This window comes from Muntiacus reevesi, chromosome X (genome assembly GCF_963930625.1).
Source record: "Muntiacus reevesi chromosome X, mMunRee1.1, whole genome shotgun sequence".
Classification (NCBI taxonomy): Eukaryota; Metazoa; Chordata; class Mammalia; order Artiodactyla; family Cervidae; genus Muntiacus; species Muntiacus reevesi.
Window position 1 is genome coordinate 144174696 of NC_089271.1, and position 18199 is coordinate 144192894.

General features: G+C 40.7%; 1 protein-coding gene, 1 long non-coding RNA gene and 1 other non-coding gene across 5 annotated transcripts in view; 1 reads left to right on the top strand and 2 right to left on the bottom strand.

The window, feature by feature from the left end:
• Positions 1-3136: 3136 nt before the first annotated feature.
• Positions 3137-3208, top strand: TRNAE-UUC (transfer RNA glutamic acid (anticodon UUC)). Its single transcript has one exon. It is a non-coding gene; the product is annotated as a tRNA-Glu (tRNA).
• A 6488-nt stretch (positions 3209-9696) lies between these two features.
• Positions 9697-11571, bottom strand: BEX4 (brain expressed X-linked 4). Its single transcript, XM_065916090.1, has 3 exons — positions 11171-11571; positions 10640-10718; positions 9697-10285 (listed from the first exon to the last, which is right to left on the bottom strand). Exon 3 carries the CDS (start codon positions 10278-10280, stop codon positions 9918-9920), a length of 363 nt encoding a protein of 120 aa, XP_065772162.1. The 5' UTR covers positions 10281-10285; positions 10640-10718; positions 11171-11571; the 3' UTR covers positions 9697-9917.
• Positions 11572-12126: 555 nt separating this feature from the next.
• LOC136153953 (uncharacterized) overlaps positions 12127-18199 on the bottom strand; it is a 123355-nt gene continuing 117282 nt past the window's right edge. For all 3 annotated transcript variants that reach the window (XR_010660464.1, XR_010660463.1, XR_010660462.1), the window contains one exon: positions 12127-14761. This is a non-coding gene — a long non-coding RNA (uncharacterized lncRNA). The remainder of the gene's footprint in view (positions 14762-18199) is intronic.

An 18199-nucleotide genomic window follows, 5' to 3' on the forward strand; every position in this document is an offset into this window, starting at 1 on the left:
TGGTATGCCCATCTCTTTCAGAATTTTCCACAGTTTATTCAGGTATGATCTAAATAAAATCCCTTATGATTTTACAGTGGAAGACAAATAGATTCAAGGGATTGGATCTGATAGACAGAGTGCCTGAAGAATGAGGACAGAGGTTCATAACACTGCACAGAAGGCAATGATCAAAATCATCCCCAAGAAAAAGAAATGCAAAAAGGCAAAATGGTTGTCTGAGGAGGCCTTACAAATAGCTGAAAAAAGAAGAGAAGCAAAAGGCAAAGGAGAAGAGGAAAGATATAACCATCTGAATGCAGAGTTCTAAAGAATAGCAAGGAGAGATAAGAAAGCCTTCCTCAGTTATCAATGCAAAGAAATAAAGGAAAACAATAGAATGGGAAAGACTAGAGATCTCTTCAAGAAAATTAGAGATACCAAGGGAACATTTCATGCAAAGATGGACACAATAAAGAACAGAAATTAAAAAAAAAAAAAGAACAGAAATGGCATGGACCTAACAGAAGCAGAAGATATCAAGAAGAGGTGGCAAGAATACACAGAAGAACTGTACAAAAAATTCTTAATGACCCAGATAACCACAATGGTGTGATCACTCACCTAGAGTCAGACATCCTGGAATGTGAAGTCAAGTGGGCCTTAGAAAGCATCACTACGAGCAAAGCTAGTGGAGGTGATGGGATTCCACCTGAGCTATTTCAAATCCTAGAAGATGATGCTCTGAAAGTGCTGTACTAAATATGCTAGCAAATTTGCAAAACTCAGCAGTGGCCACAGGACTGGAAAAGGTCAGTTTTCATTCCAATCACAAAGAAGAGCAATATAAAAGAAAGGTCAAACTACCCCACAAATGCACTCATTTCACTTGCTAACAAGGTAATGCTCAAAATCCATCAAGCTAGGCTGCAACAGTATGTGAACTGAGAACTTCCAGATGTTCAAGATGGATTTAGAAAAGGCAGAGAAGAATCAGAGATCAAATTGCCAACATCCATTGGATCATAGAAAAACCAAGGGAATTCCACAAAAACATCTATTTCTGCTTCATTGACTATGCTAAAGCCTTCACTGTGTGGATCACAACAAACTGGAAAATTCTTAAAGTGATGGGAATACCAGACCACCTTACCTATCTCCTGTGAAACCTGTTTGCAGGTGAAGAAGCAACACCTAGAACCAGACATGGAACAATGTACTGGTTCCAAATTGGGAAAGGAGTACATCAAGGCTGTATATTGTCACCCTGCTTATTAACTTATATGCAAAGTACATCATGCAAAATGCCAGGCTGAATGGAACAAAAGCTGGAATCAAGACTACCAGGAGAAATAACAACCTCAGATATGCAGATGACACCACCCTTATGGCAGAAAGTGAAGAAGAACTAAAGAGCCTCTTGATGAATGTGAAAGAGGAGAGTGAAAAGCTGGCTTAAAGCTCAGGATTCAAAAAACTAAGATCATGGCATCCAGTCCCATCATTTCTTGGCAAATAGATGTGGAAACACTGCAAACAGTGACAGACTTTATTTTCCTGGGCCCCAAAATCACTGCAGATAGTGACTACAGTCATGAAATTAAAAGATGCTTGCTCCTTGGAAGAAACTGAAAGTGAAAGTCGCTCAGTCATGTCCGACTTTTTGAGACGCCCATGGGGTATACAGTCCATGGAATTCTCCAGGTCAGAATACTGGAGTGGGTAGCCTTTCCCTTCTTCAGGGGATCTTCTCAACCCAGGGATCAAACCCAGGTCTCCCGCATTAGCTATGACAAATCTAGACAGCATATTAAAAATTGGAGACATTACTTTGCCAACAAAGTTCCTTATAGTCAATGACTAAACAACAAAGACAGAAGAAAATCTTCATAACTTCCAGGAAAAAAATATAGGAGAATATCTGTGATATACAGGTTTTGGCAATGAGTTTTCAGATATGACACCACAAGAAAATATGTATCAGTATGACATTGATAAAAATATGATAAATTGAACTTTATCAAAATGAAAACTTTTGGTCTATGAAAGACACTGTTTAAAAAGTAAAAAGGCAAACCATACTGCGTGAAAATATTTGCAAATCACATGTCTTATAGAATACTTATATTCTGAATATTTTAAGAACTTGCAAAACTCAGCAAAAGAAAACAATTCAATTAAAAACTGTCAATATAACTGGGCTTCTCTGGTTTCAGTTGTTGAAAATTCACCTGCCAATGCAGGGGAGATGGGTTTGATCCCTGGTCTGGGAAGATTTTACATGCCAAAGGGCAACTAAGCCCACTCATAACAATTACTGAGCACATATACTGCAACTACTGAAGTCTGAGTGCCCTCGAGCCCATGCTCTGCAACAAGAGAAGCCACAGCACTGAGAAGCCCATGCACCACAACTAGAGAGTAGCCCTCGCTCACTACAACTAAGGAAAGCCTGTGTGCAGCAACCAAGACCCAGCACAGCCAAAAATAGACAAGGAAATAAACAGATACAATTTTTTAAAATTGTAAAAATGCCTGAAGTGACTTAACTGAAGGAGATATCCAAATGGCAAGAAAACATAAATGAAAAAATGCTCAATATTGAGAGTCATTAAGGAAATCCATATTAAAACCACAATGAGATACTAGTGTATACTTATTAGGATGGATAAAATTTTGTAACCCTCCACAATTGCATATGGTGGTGAGAATATGAAAGAAGAACTCTCATGCATTGCTTTTGGGAATGCAAACTGATACAGCTATGTTATAAAACAAATTGGCAGTTTAATATAAAGTTGAATATATATTTACCACATGACTCAGTGAATTTCAAACTCATATTCACACAAAAACCTGCACACGAATAATCATAGTAGCATTATTCATAGTCTCCAAAATCTGGGAATAATCCAGACGTTCTTCAACAGTTGAATATATATATAAATATTGGCACATCTATAAAATGGAATACTACTCAGCAGTAAAAAGAAATGCACTTTTGTTTCATGCAACAGCATGTATTCATGTGAATTTTAAGTGTATTATACTAGTTGAATAAAGTCAGATACTAAAGGTTACATATTGTGTGATTACATTTATATGATGTACTAGAAAAGTTAAAATTATGGAATTGAAATCAAATCAGTGAGGGAATTCCCTGATGGTCCAGTGGTTAGGACTCAGCACTTTCACTGCTGTGACCTGGGTTCAATCCCTGGTCGGGGAACTAAGGTGCCATAAGATGTGTGGCCAAAAAAATAATCAGATCAGTGGGTCACAGGGATTGGGGGTAATGGATGTGTTTGATAGCAAAGAGGCTACAAAAAGGAATTTTTAGGGTGGTAGAACTCTTCTATACATTATTATGGTGATTAATGTGCATATGCAAACCCATAAAACCATACACCACAGAGTGACTTTTACCTAAGCTAGTGCTTCTAAACTGGGAGGGATTTTGCCCATAAGGGGATATTTAGGAGTACCTGCAGACATTTTTTGTTCTCACACTGGGGAACTTGGTGCTACTGGCACCCTAGTAGGTGGAGACTAGGAATACTGATAAACATCCAACAACTCACAGGACAACTACCCAAACAAAAGATGATCCAGCCCAAAATGTCAACAGTACCAAAGCTGAGAAAGCCTTCTACATGGAAACTTAAAAAATCAACTAGAATGTCAGGAGAATACAGGAAAGAGTATAGATGCATCTAACTGAATTACACATGTCTTAGTCTATTTGGGCTGCTATAATAAAACACCACAGGCTGGGGTAGCTTATAAACAACAGAAATTTATTTCTCACATTTCTGGAGGTTGGAAGTCAAAGATCAAGGTGCCAGCATGGTCGAGTTCTAATGAAGATTGTTTTCTGGGTTGTAGGTTGCCAATCTCACTGTGTCCTCACATGGTGGAAAGGATTAGGGAGCTCTCTGAGGTGTCTTTTATAAGGACGCTAATTCCATCCATGAAAAGTCTGCCTTCATGACTGAGTATCTCCTAATACAATCACATTGCACATTAACATTTCAACAAATTAACTTTGGGGAGACACAAACATTCAAACCATAGCAAAACGTATGAAATCACCTCCTTGAAGTGGATAGGGAATAATGGAGAAGACCTAAGTAACTTTAAGAAATGACGTTTGACAGGGTGGTAGTAGTGTTTAGTCACTAAGTCATGTCTGACTCTTTTTGCAACACCATGGACCGTCAACTGCCAGGCTCCTCTGTCCATGGGATTTCCCAGGCTAGAAACCTGGAGAGAGTTGCCATTTTCTTCTCCAGCAGATCATCCCAAGCGAGGGATTGAACTCACATGTCCTGCAGGTGAATTCTTTACCATTGAGCCACCAGGGAAACCCCTTGACTGGGTACTGCAAAGCAAAAGACAAAATTAACTGTATTCTAGTTGTTATATCCGTTTCAGAGTGTAGTATAGCAGTTTATTAAATGTATAGCCGTGCATTGCCTGTGTATGAAGGTTAAACAAAGAAGTTTATATTATATGTTGTAGATAGTGGGAGCCAAGTTTCTCACGTCAGAGAAAGAAGTTGCAAAAAGGAAAGGATTTAGTGTCAGAGACATCAATATGAACTCGTGTGTGTGTGTGTGTGTGTGCGTGTGTGTGTGTGCATGCACAATTAGTTCTGTCCACTGAGAGGGCCTAGACACAATGCTGCCCCATTAGCACTGAACACACATAGGGAACAGATCTTGGTTTCTAAATACTATTTTCTAATAAAAGGAACCATGACTCCTTGGAGAAATAGTTGATCCTAGGGTCAGGGCAGGGAAAGTACAAGATGAACCTGGAATGTCTTGTAGTACTAGAAAGTAAAGAAGTGTTTTGTAAAGAATATGCAAATGTATTTGTTTTCCTTTACTGTCTAACAAATAACCATAAAAGTAGTGGCTTAAAACAGAAATCCAGGCAGGCTCAACTGGATTCGTTGGTTAAGATCTCAGAATGCTGAAATCAGGGTGGCAATAAGCTTGGACTCCTATCTGAAGGTTCTGAGAAAGAATCCACTGCTGGACTCATTCAGGTTGTTGCCTGAATTCAATTCGTGAAGTTAGAGGACTGTGGTCCCTGTTTCCTTCCTGGCTGTTTACTGAGGTTTTTTTTTTTTTTTTTTTTTTTTTTTTTTTTTTTTTTTTTTTTTTCCAGCTTCTAGAGACTCCTTATATTTCTTGGCTCTTGGTCACCTCCATTTTACAAACCCAGCAATGACAAATTGAATCAATCTCTTGCTTTGAATGTCCTTGACATTCTCTCCTTTCTTTTCTGCCTTCCTCTTCTGCCACCAGCTGGAGAAGGTTCTATGCTTTAACAGCTCATGTGATTTTACTCAGCAGATCAGGATAATCCAGGATCATCTCCCACTCTTAAAGTCAACTGATTGAGTGTTAAATTGTATCTGAAAAAAAATCTCCTTACAGCAATACCAAGATTAGTATTTTATTGAATAACTAAAGGACAGGAATCTTGGGGGGGGGGGGATATCTTTAACATTCTGCCTAACACATTGCACATGTCAAAGGTACATGAGCCAATACCAAAGAGCTTCTAAAGGATAAAACTGGATCAATTTGAGAAAATCAGATGCTATTTGATTATATCACAAAGAATAAAACATCAAGATAGCTCAGTGGTTAGGAATCTGCCTACAATGCAGGAGATGTGTGTTCAATCCCTGGGTCAGGAAGATCCCCTGGAGGAGGAAATGGCAACTCACTCCACTATTCTTACCTGAGAAATCCCATGGATAGAGAAGCCTGGCAGGCTATAGTCCATGGGGTCACAAAAGAGTCGGATATGATTTAGCAACTAAACAACAACAGCAATACTGATATAAATGAATGACTAAATAAATAAGGTAGGACTTACTTACAGAATAATTCCAAGTAATAAATGTAGGTGATATGAGGGACATAGAAAATCACCATTAGAATACCAAGGTAGTAATTTGATGCAGGTAAGACCCACTGATGAATGTTAAACCTAATGGGCAAAACTTTAAGGAAAATCAAGATATTTGCATAGCTTCAAAGTACCTCACCTCCAAATTTTAATTAATAATTGTGTTTATTTTTATACTCACAAATTTTTTGGTACTTCTTCCTCCAAGAGGTGAAGCTTAACCCCCCCACCCCATTCTATTGACTATGAGCTAGACTAGATGACTGATTTCTAAGAAACAGAGTATGGAAATGGAGAAATAGAAATTTACAGAGGAAAAACTTAGCTAAGGGATCAAAGTAAACACCACCACCAATAAGTCATGTTGATATCATATAATTTATATGAATGATAAAAAGAGCTATCAACTCTGTGGTCTTATTCCCCAAATCTCATAGTAATCCCAGTTATCATAAGAAAACATCAGACAAGTCCAAATTGAGGGCCATCCTACAAAACAGCTGGCAAGTACTCTTCAAAAGGTATTAAGGTTATTAAAAAAATAAAATAATAAGGAACTGTCAGAGAATGTAGGAAAATGAGGAGACATGATGACTAAATACAAACAGTATCCTGAACCGAGCCTTGGGGTGGGGAAGGACTTTGGGGAAAACTTGTTAACATTTGTATAATGTGTCTAGCTTAGTTAATGGTACTGAGCTAATGTTAATTTCTTAATTTTAATAGATGAAATATGTTAACTTAGGGGAATCTAAATGAAAGGTATACAGGAACTCTCCTTACTACCTTTGCAACTCTTCTGTAGATGTAAAATTATTCCAAAGTAGAAAGTTAAGAAAGGATTATTAATTTACTTGGGCTTTTCTAGTGGTTCAGCTGGTAAAGAATCTGCCTACAATGTGGGAGACCTGGGTTCAATCCCTGGGTTGGAAGATACCCTGGAGAAGGGAAAGGCTACCCACTCCAGTATTCTGGTCTGCAGAATTCCATGGACTGTATACCCCATGGGGGTGCAAAGAGTCAGACATGACTGAGTGACTTTCACTTAATTCTTGTGAGATTTCACAAAGAAAGGAAGACAAAAATTCTTGTAGTCAATTTGCAAAATTTAATCAGAAGTCTCCCCTAAGTTTTTGATTTGCTATATACTACAAATCATACCTCATACCTCGAGGCACACCTCATTTTATTGTATTTTGCTTTATTGTGGTTTTTACAAATAGAAAGTTTGTGGCAATCCTGTCTTGAGCAAAAAGTCTATTGGTGACATTTTTGAAAGAGCATTTGCTTACTTTGTGTTTTTGTGTTACATCTTGGTAATTTTTGCAATATTTCAAACTTTTTATTGTTATTATATTTGTTACAGTGATTCATGATTGATGATCTTTGATGTTCCTATTGTAATTGTTTTGGTATTTTTTATTGATAAGGTATTTTTATATTCAGATATGTATTTTTTTAGACATAATGCTATGGCACACTTAATAGACTGCAGTACAATATAAACATATTGTGACTTGCTTTATTGTGATATTCACTTTATTGCTATTCTGGAACTGAACTTGCAATATCTCTGAGGTATGCTTGTAATGCTATTATAAACATTTGTGTACAGGTTTTGCGAACACATTTTCAATTTTCTTGAGTATATACCTACAAGTGGAATTGCTAGGTTGAATGGTAGCTCGACATAGAACTTTTAGGAGGATTGACACAATGCTTTCCATGGCAAGTGCATGATTACACTTTTCCACCAGCAATGTTTGAAGGTTATAGTTCTCCACATCCTTGCCAACACTTGGTACTGCTTTTTTTGTTCAAGGTATCAGCAGGGCTGCATTCCTTACTGAGAATCCAGAGAAGAATACATTTCTCTACTTTTTGAGCCTCTCAAGCCTGCCCACATTCCTTGGCTCAGAGCCCCTCTCCTCTATCTTTAAAGATAACACCACCAAACTGAGTCGTGCTCATGTTTCCACTTCTCTGTTTCTACTGTTTGCTTTTTTTTTTTTTTGACAATAGCATTGCTAGTGGATGTGAAGTGCTGGAGGGGTACATCCCTAGTTGTCCTGTGCTTCTCTAACCTTTCTGCAGAAATTGGTCCTCCTGACTGATTTACTTCTGGACCAAATTCTGCCATTCACTTGGAAACAGTTGGCCTAATGGCATCCTTTTCAGGTCTCTATCAGAAAGGATCTCAATAGGTTATTTACATGATGCTATACTCAACAAGTTGTGATGAATGTAGGAAACTTCCAAAAAGGAAAATGAGAGAGAAGGTATCTTGTGTGAAAGACTCAAGAGTTTTCAGCTTCTTTCAGTTTACAGAGACCCCAGGGGCTGGTTTAAGATGTTAGAAATACATCTTATAAGGTGACATTATTTCTTATATGTAAAACTAAAACAAGCTTCTCAAAGTAATAATTCTTAACACTACTTGTGGGTGATGAACAGATGCTTTTTATTCTATTCTTTTAAAAAAATTTCTTGTTGTGACCCACAAAACTGATTTCAAGAGCTATAATTTGCAGCAATTCTCACTATGAAGAACACCGGATTGAAGAATATTTGAGATGTCTTTCTGCTCTATTCTAAAAATTAACCAGTCTACACTGGAAAGACAAAAAAGCAAAACACAGAAAAACAGCCTCAGTCTTGCTGAGTCTGGTCTTCTTCAGCTCATTGTCAGTTAAAATAGTGAAATATTCTCCATTTCCAGATGACAATGTCCTACAGAAAAAGCCCCAAGTCAGACCCCCCCACCAAAATGTACAGCAGAAGGTAACCTTGGTACTTGGCATCTCAACTCCAGTACCCTCATCTGCCATTGTCCCTATCCTTTTTATAATCAGGCTACTTTAAGGTCTTATACTTTTCTTTTTTAATGCTCTTGCCCAGTGAATTCAGGAAGTATTTATCATGTTATTACACTTACTTCATTTATACTTAATGTGACATGATACACATATGTATTCATGAAATATACATACAGCTTCCTTGGTGGCTCACCTCGTAAAGAATCTGCCTGCAATGTGGGAGACCTGGGTTCAATCCCTGGGTTGGGAAGATCCCCCGGAGGAGGGCATGGCAACCCACTCCAGGATTCTTGTCTGGAGAATCCTCATGGGCAGAGGAGCCTGTCAGGCTGCATGCAGTCCATAGGGTCGCACAGTCAGATGACTGAGCGACTAAGTAGCACTCTTGTTCTAAAGGATAGAAACCAGAGATCCCACATTCTCAAAGAGCTTCCCCCACGAAGGTATTTTTACGAAGATGGTGGACTCACACTCCTTGAAAACAGTAGGATATGCAAGAAGATCAAACCAGTCAATCCTAAAGAAAATCAACCCTGAATATTCATTGGAAGGACTGGTGTTGAAGCTGAAGCTCCAATACTTTGGCCACCTGATGCAAAGAGCCAACTCACTGGAAAAGACCCTAATGAGAAAGATTGAGGGCAGGAGAAGGGGACAACAGAGAATGAGATGGTTGGATGGCATCACTGACTCAATGGACATGAGTTTGAGCAAACTCAGGGAGATAGTGAAGGACAGGGAAGCCTGGCATGCTGCAGTTTATGGGATTGCAAAGAGTTGGACACAACTTAGCGACTAAACAACAACAATAATGCATTCTTAAAGTCCTATCAGATATTGAATTATGAATATGATCCTTCCTGGTTGGTTGAGGACAAAAAATAACCAAAGACAATTGATATTTTGTGTCTAGGTAGCTAGAAAAGGTAACATTAAAAAAATAAAACAAGGTGTGTAAGAGGAAGATTGCTTTTAAAACTGCTTTATTAATTTCATATTATGAAAAGAATACTTTTTCTTATAACTGAATGATATTGCCCTCCTGACAGAAAGTTATACAATGAGACAAAATAGTATTCAGTTAGAAACTGGTAAGTGGAAACACCAAAAGATTTACAGAAAAAAGTAACTCACAAAAACTACAAGCATATAGAGCAGAGGCCACATTATTAACTTCAGGAAAACTCTTAACATTCAAGGTATAAGGCAAAATTCATAATGATTGTCAGGTTCAGGAGTTTGGTAGGGCACATGATGTCTCATCTGCTGCTTCTTAGTCTTCCTTTTGATTTCCATCATCTGCCCCACATGCTTTTCTACATTATCTCCCACTTCATTGTGATCAATATGCCTGTTGGATATAGCCCACCAAAAATTAGGGACAAGTCGTCTAACCCATCCCAGCCTGATATTTTCTCCAGACTTCTGGACTTTGCCCCCTCCCAAGTCGCGTGATTCCTCTCCAGTCTTCAAAGGGGCCTGGTCCCCTCCTTCGTTTTCCTGTTGGGCATCTTCCACGTTGAAACTTTCTATTGCTCGTTCCTCTTTGGAAGCCATTGCTCCTAGGAGACAAAAGATGCAACAAGGGACTATTTTCTCGGTGAAATGATCAGCACCGAGGACAGAGGCCCTACTACGCACCTCTCAATATTCCCAGTCCTAGTGGTCAAAGGCTTTTCAAATTTTCCTTTTCCCGCCTGAGAGGCCTCCTATGCCCTCTAGGAAGCCCCCAGTCCGAGCATTAACCCCCTCCCGCGCTCCAAAGCCCCCATTTTCCCTGCCGATCCAGGCCCAGGTCTCTGCAGGCACCAAAATGGAGGACGGGGTTGCAGGGAGCATTTGGAGTCTTAGGGTTTTCCCCACGTTCCCCCTCCCCCCCCCCCCGCCCCCACCGCCCAACTGTCCCTCGCACCGACCTGGGCCTATCCTTTCTGTCTCCTGCTCCTCCCGATTCTTGCTGCAAGTGCGCCGCCGCAACACTTCCGAGTCGCAGACCTACAAAGGGTCGGGGTGGGGGCAGGGGGCTGCTGCAGCCGGGCGCTCGGCTCCTTCCTGGTCCTGCGTCCCCTACCCCCAGCTACCCCCACCCAGTGTGCCCCGCTCCCATACTCAACCGCCCCCTTCCCAGTCCCCACACGCCGCGCCGACCAACGTTTTCTAACCCGAGAAGAACGGGGGCGGGGCAGGGGTGTGGGAAAAGCTCGCGAAGGTGCGAGAAGCAGGTGTTAGCAAGGGCCTGCCGCCTTAAGGCCTCCCGGCCCGTCCCCCACCCCAGCCCCCGGGAAGGCCTACCGCTTTCCGCGGCCAAATGCCGGGTGTCGGGGCGGGGGCGGGGTGGCGTTGGAGCTGCAGTCTCCACTCCGAGGCAACAGACTCCCAAGGAGAGATCCGCAGGCTGCGTCCGCTCGCCCGCGCCATCTTTGCGGACCCCACTCCGGGTCCCTTACCTGCTCCTCTCGCTTCTCCTCCTCTTAAGGGTCTTCCCCGGCCCGGGCTCCCTCGGGGCCACTGGGAGCAGGTACCAAGAGGCGAGGAGGCGACCGCCGGGTCTAACGCGAAAGCGGGGCGTGCAAGCAAGACTAGGCACTGGCCGGTCACGTGGGGCTTGTGTCGCCGCGGAAAGCCACGCCCTCGTCCCGCCCTTCCTGCCCCTCAGGGTCTCGCAGAGCCAGCGGTGCCTCGCAGAACCTTTGGTGGTGCACACACACCTTCCGTTGCCCCTCACTCCTCACCACCACCACCCGCCGCCCGTGACACTTGTCCAGGAACCGGTCACAGAACCCTCCTTTCTTCACGTGTTCCTGGGCCTTTCTTTGCCGGCCACCTAAGGGCAATATCTTCCCAGGGGCCGATAGCCATTCCCATTTCTCTTCTGAAGACTTGCCTTTTCCCTCCTCTGCACTCTGGATACACCCCTCCGCCTGCCGGGATTTAGACGCAGCATTTTAAAGGATGCTAAACCCCTCAACACTGAAGATAATCACACTTTAATGCAATATTCTAAAAAACAAATTAATGCAAGAATATCTGTGATGAGCAAGGTGTCCCACACACTTCACTTCCAAGCTGTTATTCTCACTCATTCATGATTGTGTCAATCATTGTCTCAATCTTGGTCTCAATCATTCATCATGATTGTCCACCGTTTTCTTGTTTTCTCTGTACGCAAATGCATGGGGGAGAGTGGGGAACAGGAAATGAGTCAAGGAGATGGTGTTGTTTCTAATTATTTTCACACTTTTTTGTTTTGTTCCTATTTTTGATTAAAAATTCCTTCTATTTATAGTTTACATAACTTTATCTTTTATTATGGAAAATTTCAAACATATGCAAAAATAAAACAGTATAATGAAAGACAATGTACTCATCACTGAGCGTACACAACAACTGAAAATGTATCGGGACAACTCATGGCCAATCTTATTTAATCTATATCCCCTTACCCACTTTCCACCCTTAGAGATTATCTTTGAAGTAAATCCCAGACATATCACTTTGTGCACTTCTACAAGGACTCTTTTAATTACAACCATTATACCATTAACATGTGCTTAAGTTGCTTCAGTTGTGTCTGACTCTTTGTGACCCTATGGATCATAGCCTTCCAGGCTCTTTGGTCCATGGGATTCTCCAGGCATGAATACTGGAGTGTGTTGCCATGCCCTCCTCCAGGGAATCTTCCTGACCCAGGGATGGAATCCATGTCTCCTTTGTCGCCTGCACTGCAGGTGGATTCTTTACCAATAAGCCACTGGAGAAGCCCCTTGGCTATGACAATTTGATGGTACTGTGTCTTGGTGAGTGTATCCTGCTTTGTTTGTTGAGCTTCTTGGATGTGTGTATTTGTGATTTTCCTTGAATTTTAAAAGTTCTATCCATCATTTCTTCAAATAATCTTTCTTCCTTCTCTCTTTCTCTTTTTTCTTTCTTCTCCTCAGACTGAGTAATAGACTTATCTTAAAGTTCCCTGATTCCTTCTTCTGCCTGTTTACATTTGACGTTGAACCTTGATATTGAATTTTTCATTTCAGCTATTGTACTTTTCAGCTTCAGGATTTCTGTTGGTTCCTATTTATAATTTTTTTTCCTGTTTACTGATATTCCCTATTTGGTGAGACATCATTTTCCTGGTTTATTTTAGTTCTTTATCCTTTACCATTTTGATCATATTAAAGACAGTTAATTTAAAGTTTTTGCCTAATAAGTCCAATCTCTGGGCTTTCTGAGGAATGTGCATGCTAAGTTGCTTCAGTCGTGCCTAACTCTTTGTGACCCCATGAACTGTACCCCACAAGGCTCTTCTGTCCATGGGATTCTCCAGGCAAGAATACTGGAGTGGGTTGCCATGCCCTCCTCCAGGGGATCTTCTGGACCCAGGGATTGAACCCACATCTCTTATGTCTACTTGCATTGCCAGGCAAGTTCTTTACAACTAGCACCACCTGGGAAGCCCTTCTGGGGGACAGTTTCTACTAATTTTATTTTTCCTGTGAATAAGCCATATTTTATTTGCATGCCTCATAATTTGTTTCCTGTTGAAACTGGACATTTTGACTATTACTATGTGATGAAGGAGTCTTTGGGCCTAGAAAAGAAAACAACGGTCTCAAAGGCCCTTGCTGAATCATCCAACATCGGAGAAGACAAAACAGAACTTTAGGTCTCACCCTGATGCTCCAGGCTGGTTGCATCTATCTGGGACTTATCAACCCCTATCCAAAAACCTTCCATCCCCTACACCTGCCCAAAAGACTTATCACCCCCTGCCCAACTACAAATGCCATCTCAACTAAAGAATACCCCAAACATCTTGCCTGATTAACGTTTACCTGATGGCTTCCACAAACCTCCCTATAAATATGGAGCCTCCCTGATCCCTCCCGGTGCTTAGTCTGGTCGTTAGGCTGACTGTTGCCCCTCCTTGCCTGAATAAAGGTAACCTACTTCTGTTGAGGTTGTCTTTCCTTTTTTGCCTCGGCCTGAACTATGCCTTACCTGTGATACCTCTGGGAATCATATTCTTCCCTCTCCCCTGGATTTGTTGTTGCTGGCCATTGTGATTTGTAGTTGAATTTTTTTTTAGAGATTTTTTTCAAAACTGTTTTTGTAAAGTCTTCATCCTTTATCATGTGTGTCCACTGAAGTCTGTGTTGCCTAAACTTAGTGATCAGCTGGTGTTTGGACAGTTTATATAAATACCTGGAGTCAATAAAAGTTAAGAAGAAAAAAGAAGAAACACTCTTCCAAGTCTTTGCTGATTGGCTCTTTCTGGGGAATTCATTCAGTGTTTAGCCAGGAAATTTACAACTCTCTTAGTTTTTACTTCTTACTTCAGACTTTCCCTGGGTGGCTCAGATGGTAAAGAGCCTGCCTGCAGTGCGGAAGACCCGGTTTCAATTCTCGGTTTGGGAAGATCCCCTGGAGAAGGAAATGGCAACCCACTTCAGTATTTTTGCCTGGAGAATCCCAAGGACAGAGGAGCTTGGTGGGCTACAGTCCGTGGGGTTGCAAAAAGTCAGACACAACTGAGTGACTAACACTTTCTTTTCTTTCAGAGTCTGAAGGACATCCGGAGTTGAAAGCTTGGGGTCTCCTCAGGCCTGTAAAGCACATTCCCATTCTGGGCATATGTGTGGCCTTCTTGATATATTAGAGAACTTTTAAAAGCCCTTATTTCCCCATGTGTCTCCTTTCACAACCTCTTTCTCCCAGTTTTTTCATTACATTTATTGTTTATTCTGAGTTTTGTCCTTTGCCCTAGGCAGCTAGGGCAAATATCTGAGACTTTAAATGCTTTGAGCAAAAACCACTTTACTCCTTGGGAAAGCTCTGAATCAGGCAAAACAAAGAGAAACATTCTGCCAGATGAGTTGAGATCCAGAGCCACAATTCACTGAGAATAAACTCCATAATGCTCCTTCTGGTACTAGCAACCTTCACCAGTTGATCTGGGGTGTTGGGGATGACTACTTGGCAGTTTGAAATACCACAGTACTCTCACTGCAACACAGGAGCTTCTCTCTTCAACAGGTTTTCCCCTGGTAGATAACAAATGGAATATTTCCTGTCATATCAGTAAACAAAGGATGTCACAGTCATCAACACTTGTAGCCACCACTGAAGGTGAGCTGATGAACCCTGAGGGAACTCAGGGAGCAAAGAATACCTTCCATTTAGCAGCCATCAGACTGCAACCACTTCTTACTCTGAGCCCTGAGGAAACTCAGGATATGAAAACACAGGATACTGCCCCCAGATAGCTGAGGTGCACATCAAAGGAATGATTACAGTGAGTCCAGACTCTTGCATCTCCCCATACAGAGAAAAGCACTAAATTCTGTAACTTGACATCTGGTTTCTCTAACCAACAGCAGTCTTTTGATGTTCCTGACTACCTGCTCTTTGTTGCAAAACTCCTATATATACTGGCTCCTCCCTCACCTCCTTGGAGCAGCAGTTTCTCAGAGCTATCTGGGATGCTGTCTCCCCAGCTGAAGCCCTCATTTTGCCCCAGATAAAACTTAACTCACACCTCCCACATTGTGCTTTTTTTCCTAAGGCAACATTGCTATAGTTGTTTGTGTTTTTTATTTTTTGTTTGTGTTTTTAAAAAATTAGATTCCAGTGTGATGCAAAAGTTTATTCTGACAGTTTTTGGTATGGACTCTGGATTTCTTATTACTCCACCGTTTTTGAGATGTCTTCTCTGTATGTTTTTAAACTCTCTACAATATATGTCAGCATGCAGTTTTCTTTCAAAATTAACCTAAGAAAGCAGTACAAGATTATGCTTGATTTTCAGTAATTTTAAAGTAGAATACTTGGTTAATTATAATGTTTGGTACTTTGTCACAAATGAATTTATATATTTGACTTGATTAAAAAACATGCTTTCTGGAATATAGCTATGGGAATTTCATATTTCTAAATATGTTTAAAAGTTATTACAAGGTTAAAAATTATACATGAATATCAAAAATAAGTTTTGTTACCATTGTGAATAGTAAATATTTGGGTACTGTTTGAGTTCTTCTCAATTAAAAAAATCATTTCTATTCAAAACAAATTTACTTAAGTTTTAAAGGTTACTAGTACATGTTTTCCCCATTTACCTCATGCTCTTACCATGTCTGGTTACAGGAGCCTTCCTTCCCTTAAGTCTCACAAAAATAATCAGGAAAAAAGATGAGTGAAAAAATAACTACACATGACAAAAGATCCAAAATGATAATGAAAGTGAAAGTGAAAATTGCTCAGTCGTGTCCGACCCTTTGTGACCCCATGAACCATACAGTCCATGAAATTCTCCAGGCCAGAATACTGGAGTGGGTAGCTTTTCCTTTCTCCAGGGGATCTTCCCAACCCAGGGATTGAACCCAGATCTCCGGCACTGCAGGCAGATTCTTTACCAGCTGACCCACAAGGGAAGCTCAAAAATGATAATAAAACATCATAATGAAATAGAATAAGTCCTAGCAGCATTAAAAAACCCCATTTGTGCAACACGCCATTTCTAGTCATATGGAAATCAGCACAAGATACAACCACACTTGCTCCATGAGCCAGACTGTGGAGTTATCCAGAAATTACCAACTCACAAAATGAAAGAAGGATTTGCATATTAAAACTCAGAGCTCTAATACTTGAAATATACCACGTAGACTTTGGGATTGAGGATCCATGTTATTAATGGTCAGTTGATTTTGCAAAAGCATCAACCTCATTTTTCAGCCATAATTGCAGAGACTGAAATGCAAGTTTTCTGACTCTTCATTAGGTATATTTCTCATCAAACAAGTATACTTCTTAGTTCAATTCTCCACATCAGGGATTTCTGGGATAAAGTTACAATACAATATCCTTTAACATTCTCGCCTCTCCCCTAATAGGCAAGACGTGGCTTGCAAAGTAAATATCCTAGTGGGTTATATGCAGAGGGAAGCAGGGCATTACAAAAAGAGGGATAAGTCTAGTGAAGTGGGAGAGTTACCTGTCCAAAGTGGATAGAAGACATAAACAGCCACTCCACAGGTTTCTTTTGTGGCTATCCTAGATAGAAAGACCCATGGTTGGGCCCACTCTAAAGAGGTTCATCCCAGGGATAACATCTTGTAAAGGAAAGAGCACAGCTGAATTGGGAGATGAACACCTGGGCTCTTAATACTGGTTCTGTCATATGCTCACTGAAGACTCTTGATGTTCATATGTTGGGAGTTCCTTGGTGCCCATTTTTGTCCACCTTTCCCTTTCATTCCACATTCTCTCCTTTGGCAGCCATCTCATCTATACTTATATCTTCAATCGCCATTCATCCACATATGATTTCTGTGTTTCCCTCTCTAGGTCAGTCTCTGATCTAAATATCTTGCTACATTCTTAATATTCCCACTTGGGTATACAAAAATATTGAAAAATTGAGATGGTTCATCATGTTCCCACCAGAAAGGATCCATTATACATTGCTCATCTCAGTTGATATCACTATCTGTCACACAGATAATCAGGTGAAACAACTGAGGATCACACTATCACCTCCTTCTATATCCCCTATCCAGCTCTCAAATCTTTCATGAGTTCATCTGTTTGTTCATTATTTCATATGTCCTTTTGTCTAGTAGAAAGAAGACTATTGCTGGCTCAAGGGAGAATGGGGATAATCAATCACACAATCAGAGTCCTAGAGTGATCCATTGCAATTAGAAGGGGCTACTTTAGGAAGTTTTTTTCACAGCAGGCAAAGTAGGGAGCATAGGTGATGAGGCAGGTAAATTGGTATGTTTGGTGCTAAGGCCATATAGATAATCTCTTCTGTGATAGCATCTACTTTTCCAAAGAAACAAGAAGCCAAAAGAGCAGTTAAAAATGTTGAGGTCTGAGAGAATGTTGAAGGTTTGTACACAGAATAGATTGTTGTGCCACAGGGTTCTCAGATACTGAGAAAGTATATTGACTATGGAAATGTGGTAAATTTGCCAGCTAGGCCTCTGTTCTTTTCCATATCTTACAATAGCTTCCCTTGTACATTTTTTTCTCACAACTCTCCCTACTTTTTCCACCAGGTTCCAGCCACACTGGTTTTTATCTTTTTCTGGAACAAGTCATACTCACTCCCACTTCAGAGTATGCTATTCCTTAGGCTAATATCAAAAGATTGCATACACACTCAGCTCATTCTTATCATCAAGGTCTCAGTTGAAATGTCACGTCCATAGCATGGCCTTCTCTAGTGACAAAACATGGTGCAGCTCCAGGGATCATCATGTACATTGTAGTCAAAGTAAGTGATGATCTTTAAAGTTGTCAAACTGGGTGACCCTGGAAATCCTTGACTGCTCTCTACATAAATGTTATTTTTGATCCCATTTCTGTTTTATTTTCTTCATGGCACTCCTTGCTCATTGAAATTATATTAGTTATTTTATGTGTATCCAAAAAATAATGAAAGCCCTATAAAGGGAGCGGCCTTTCCTGTCCTA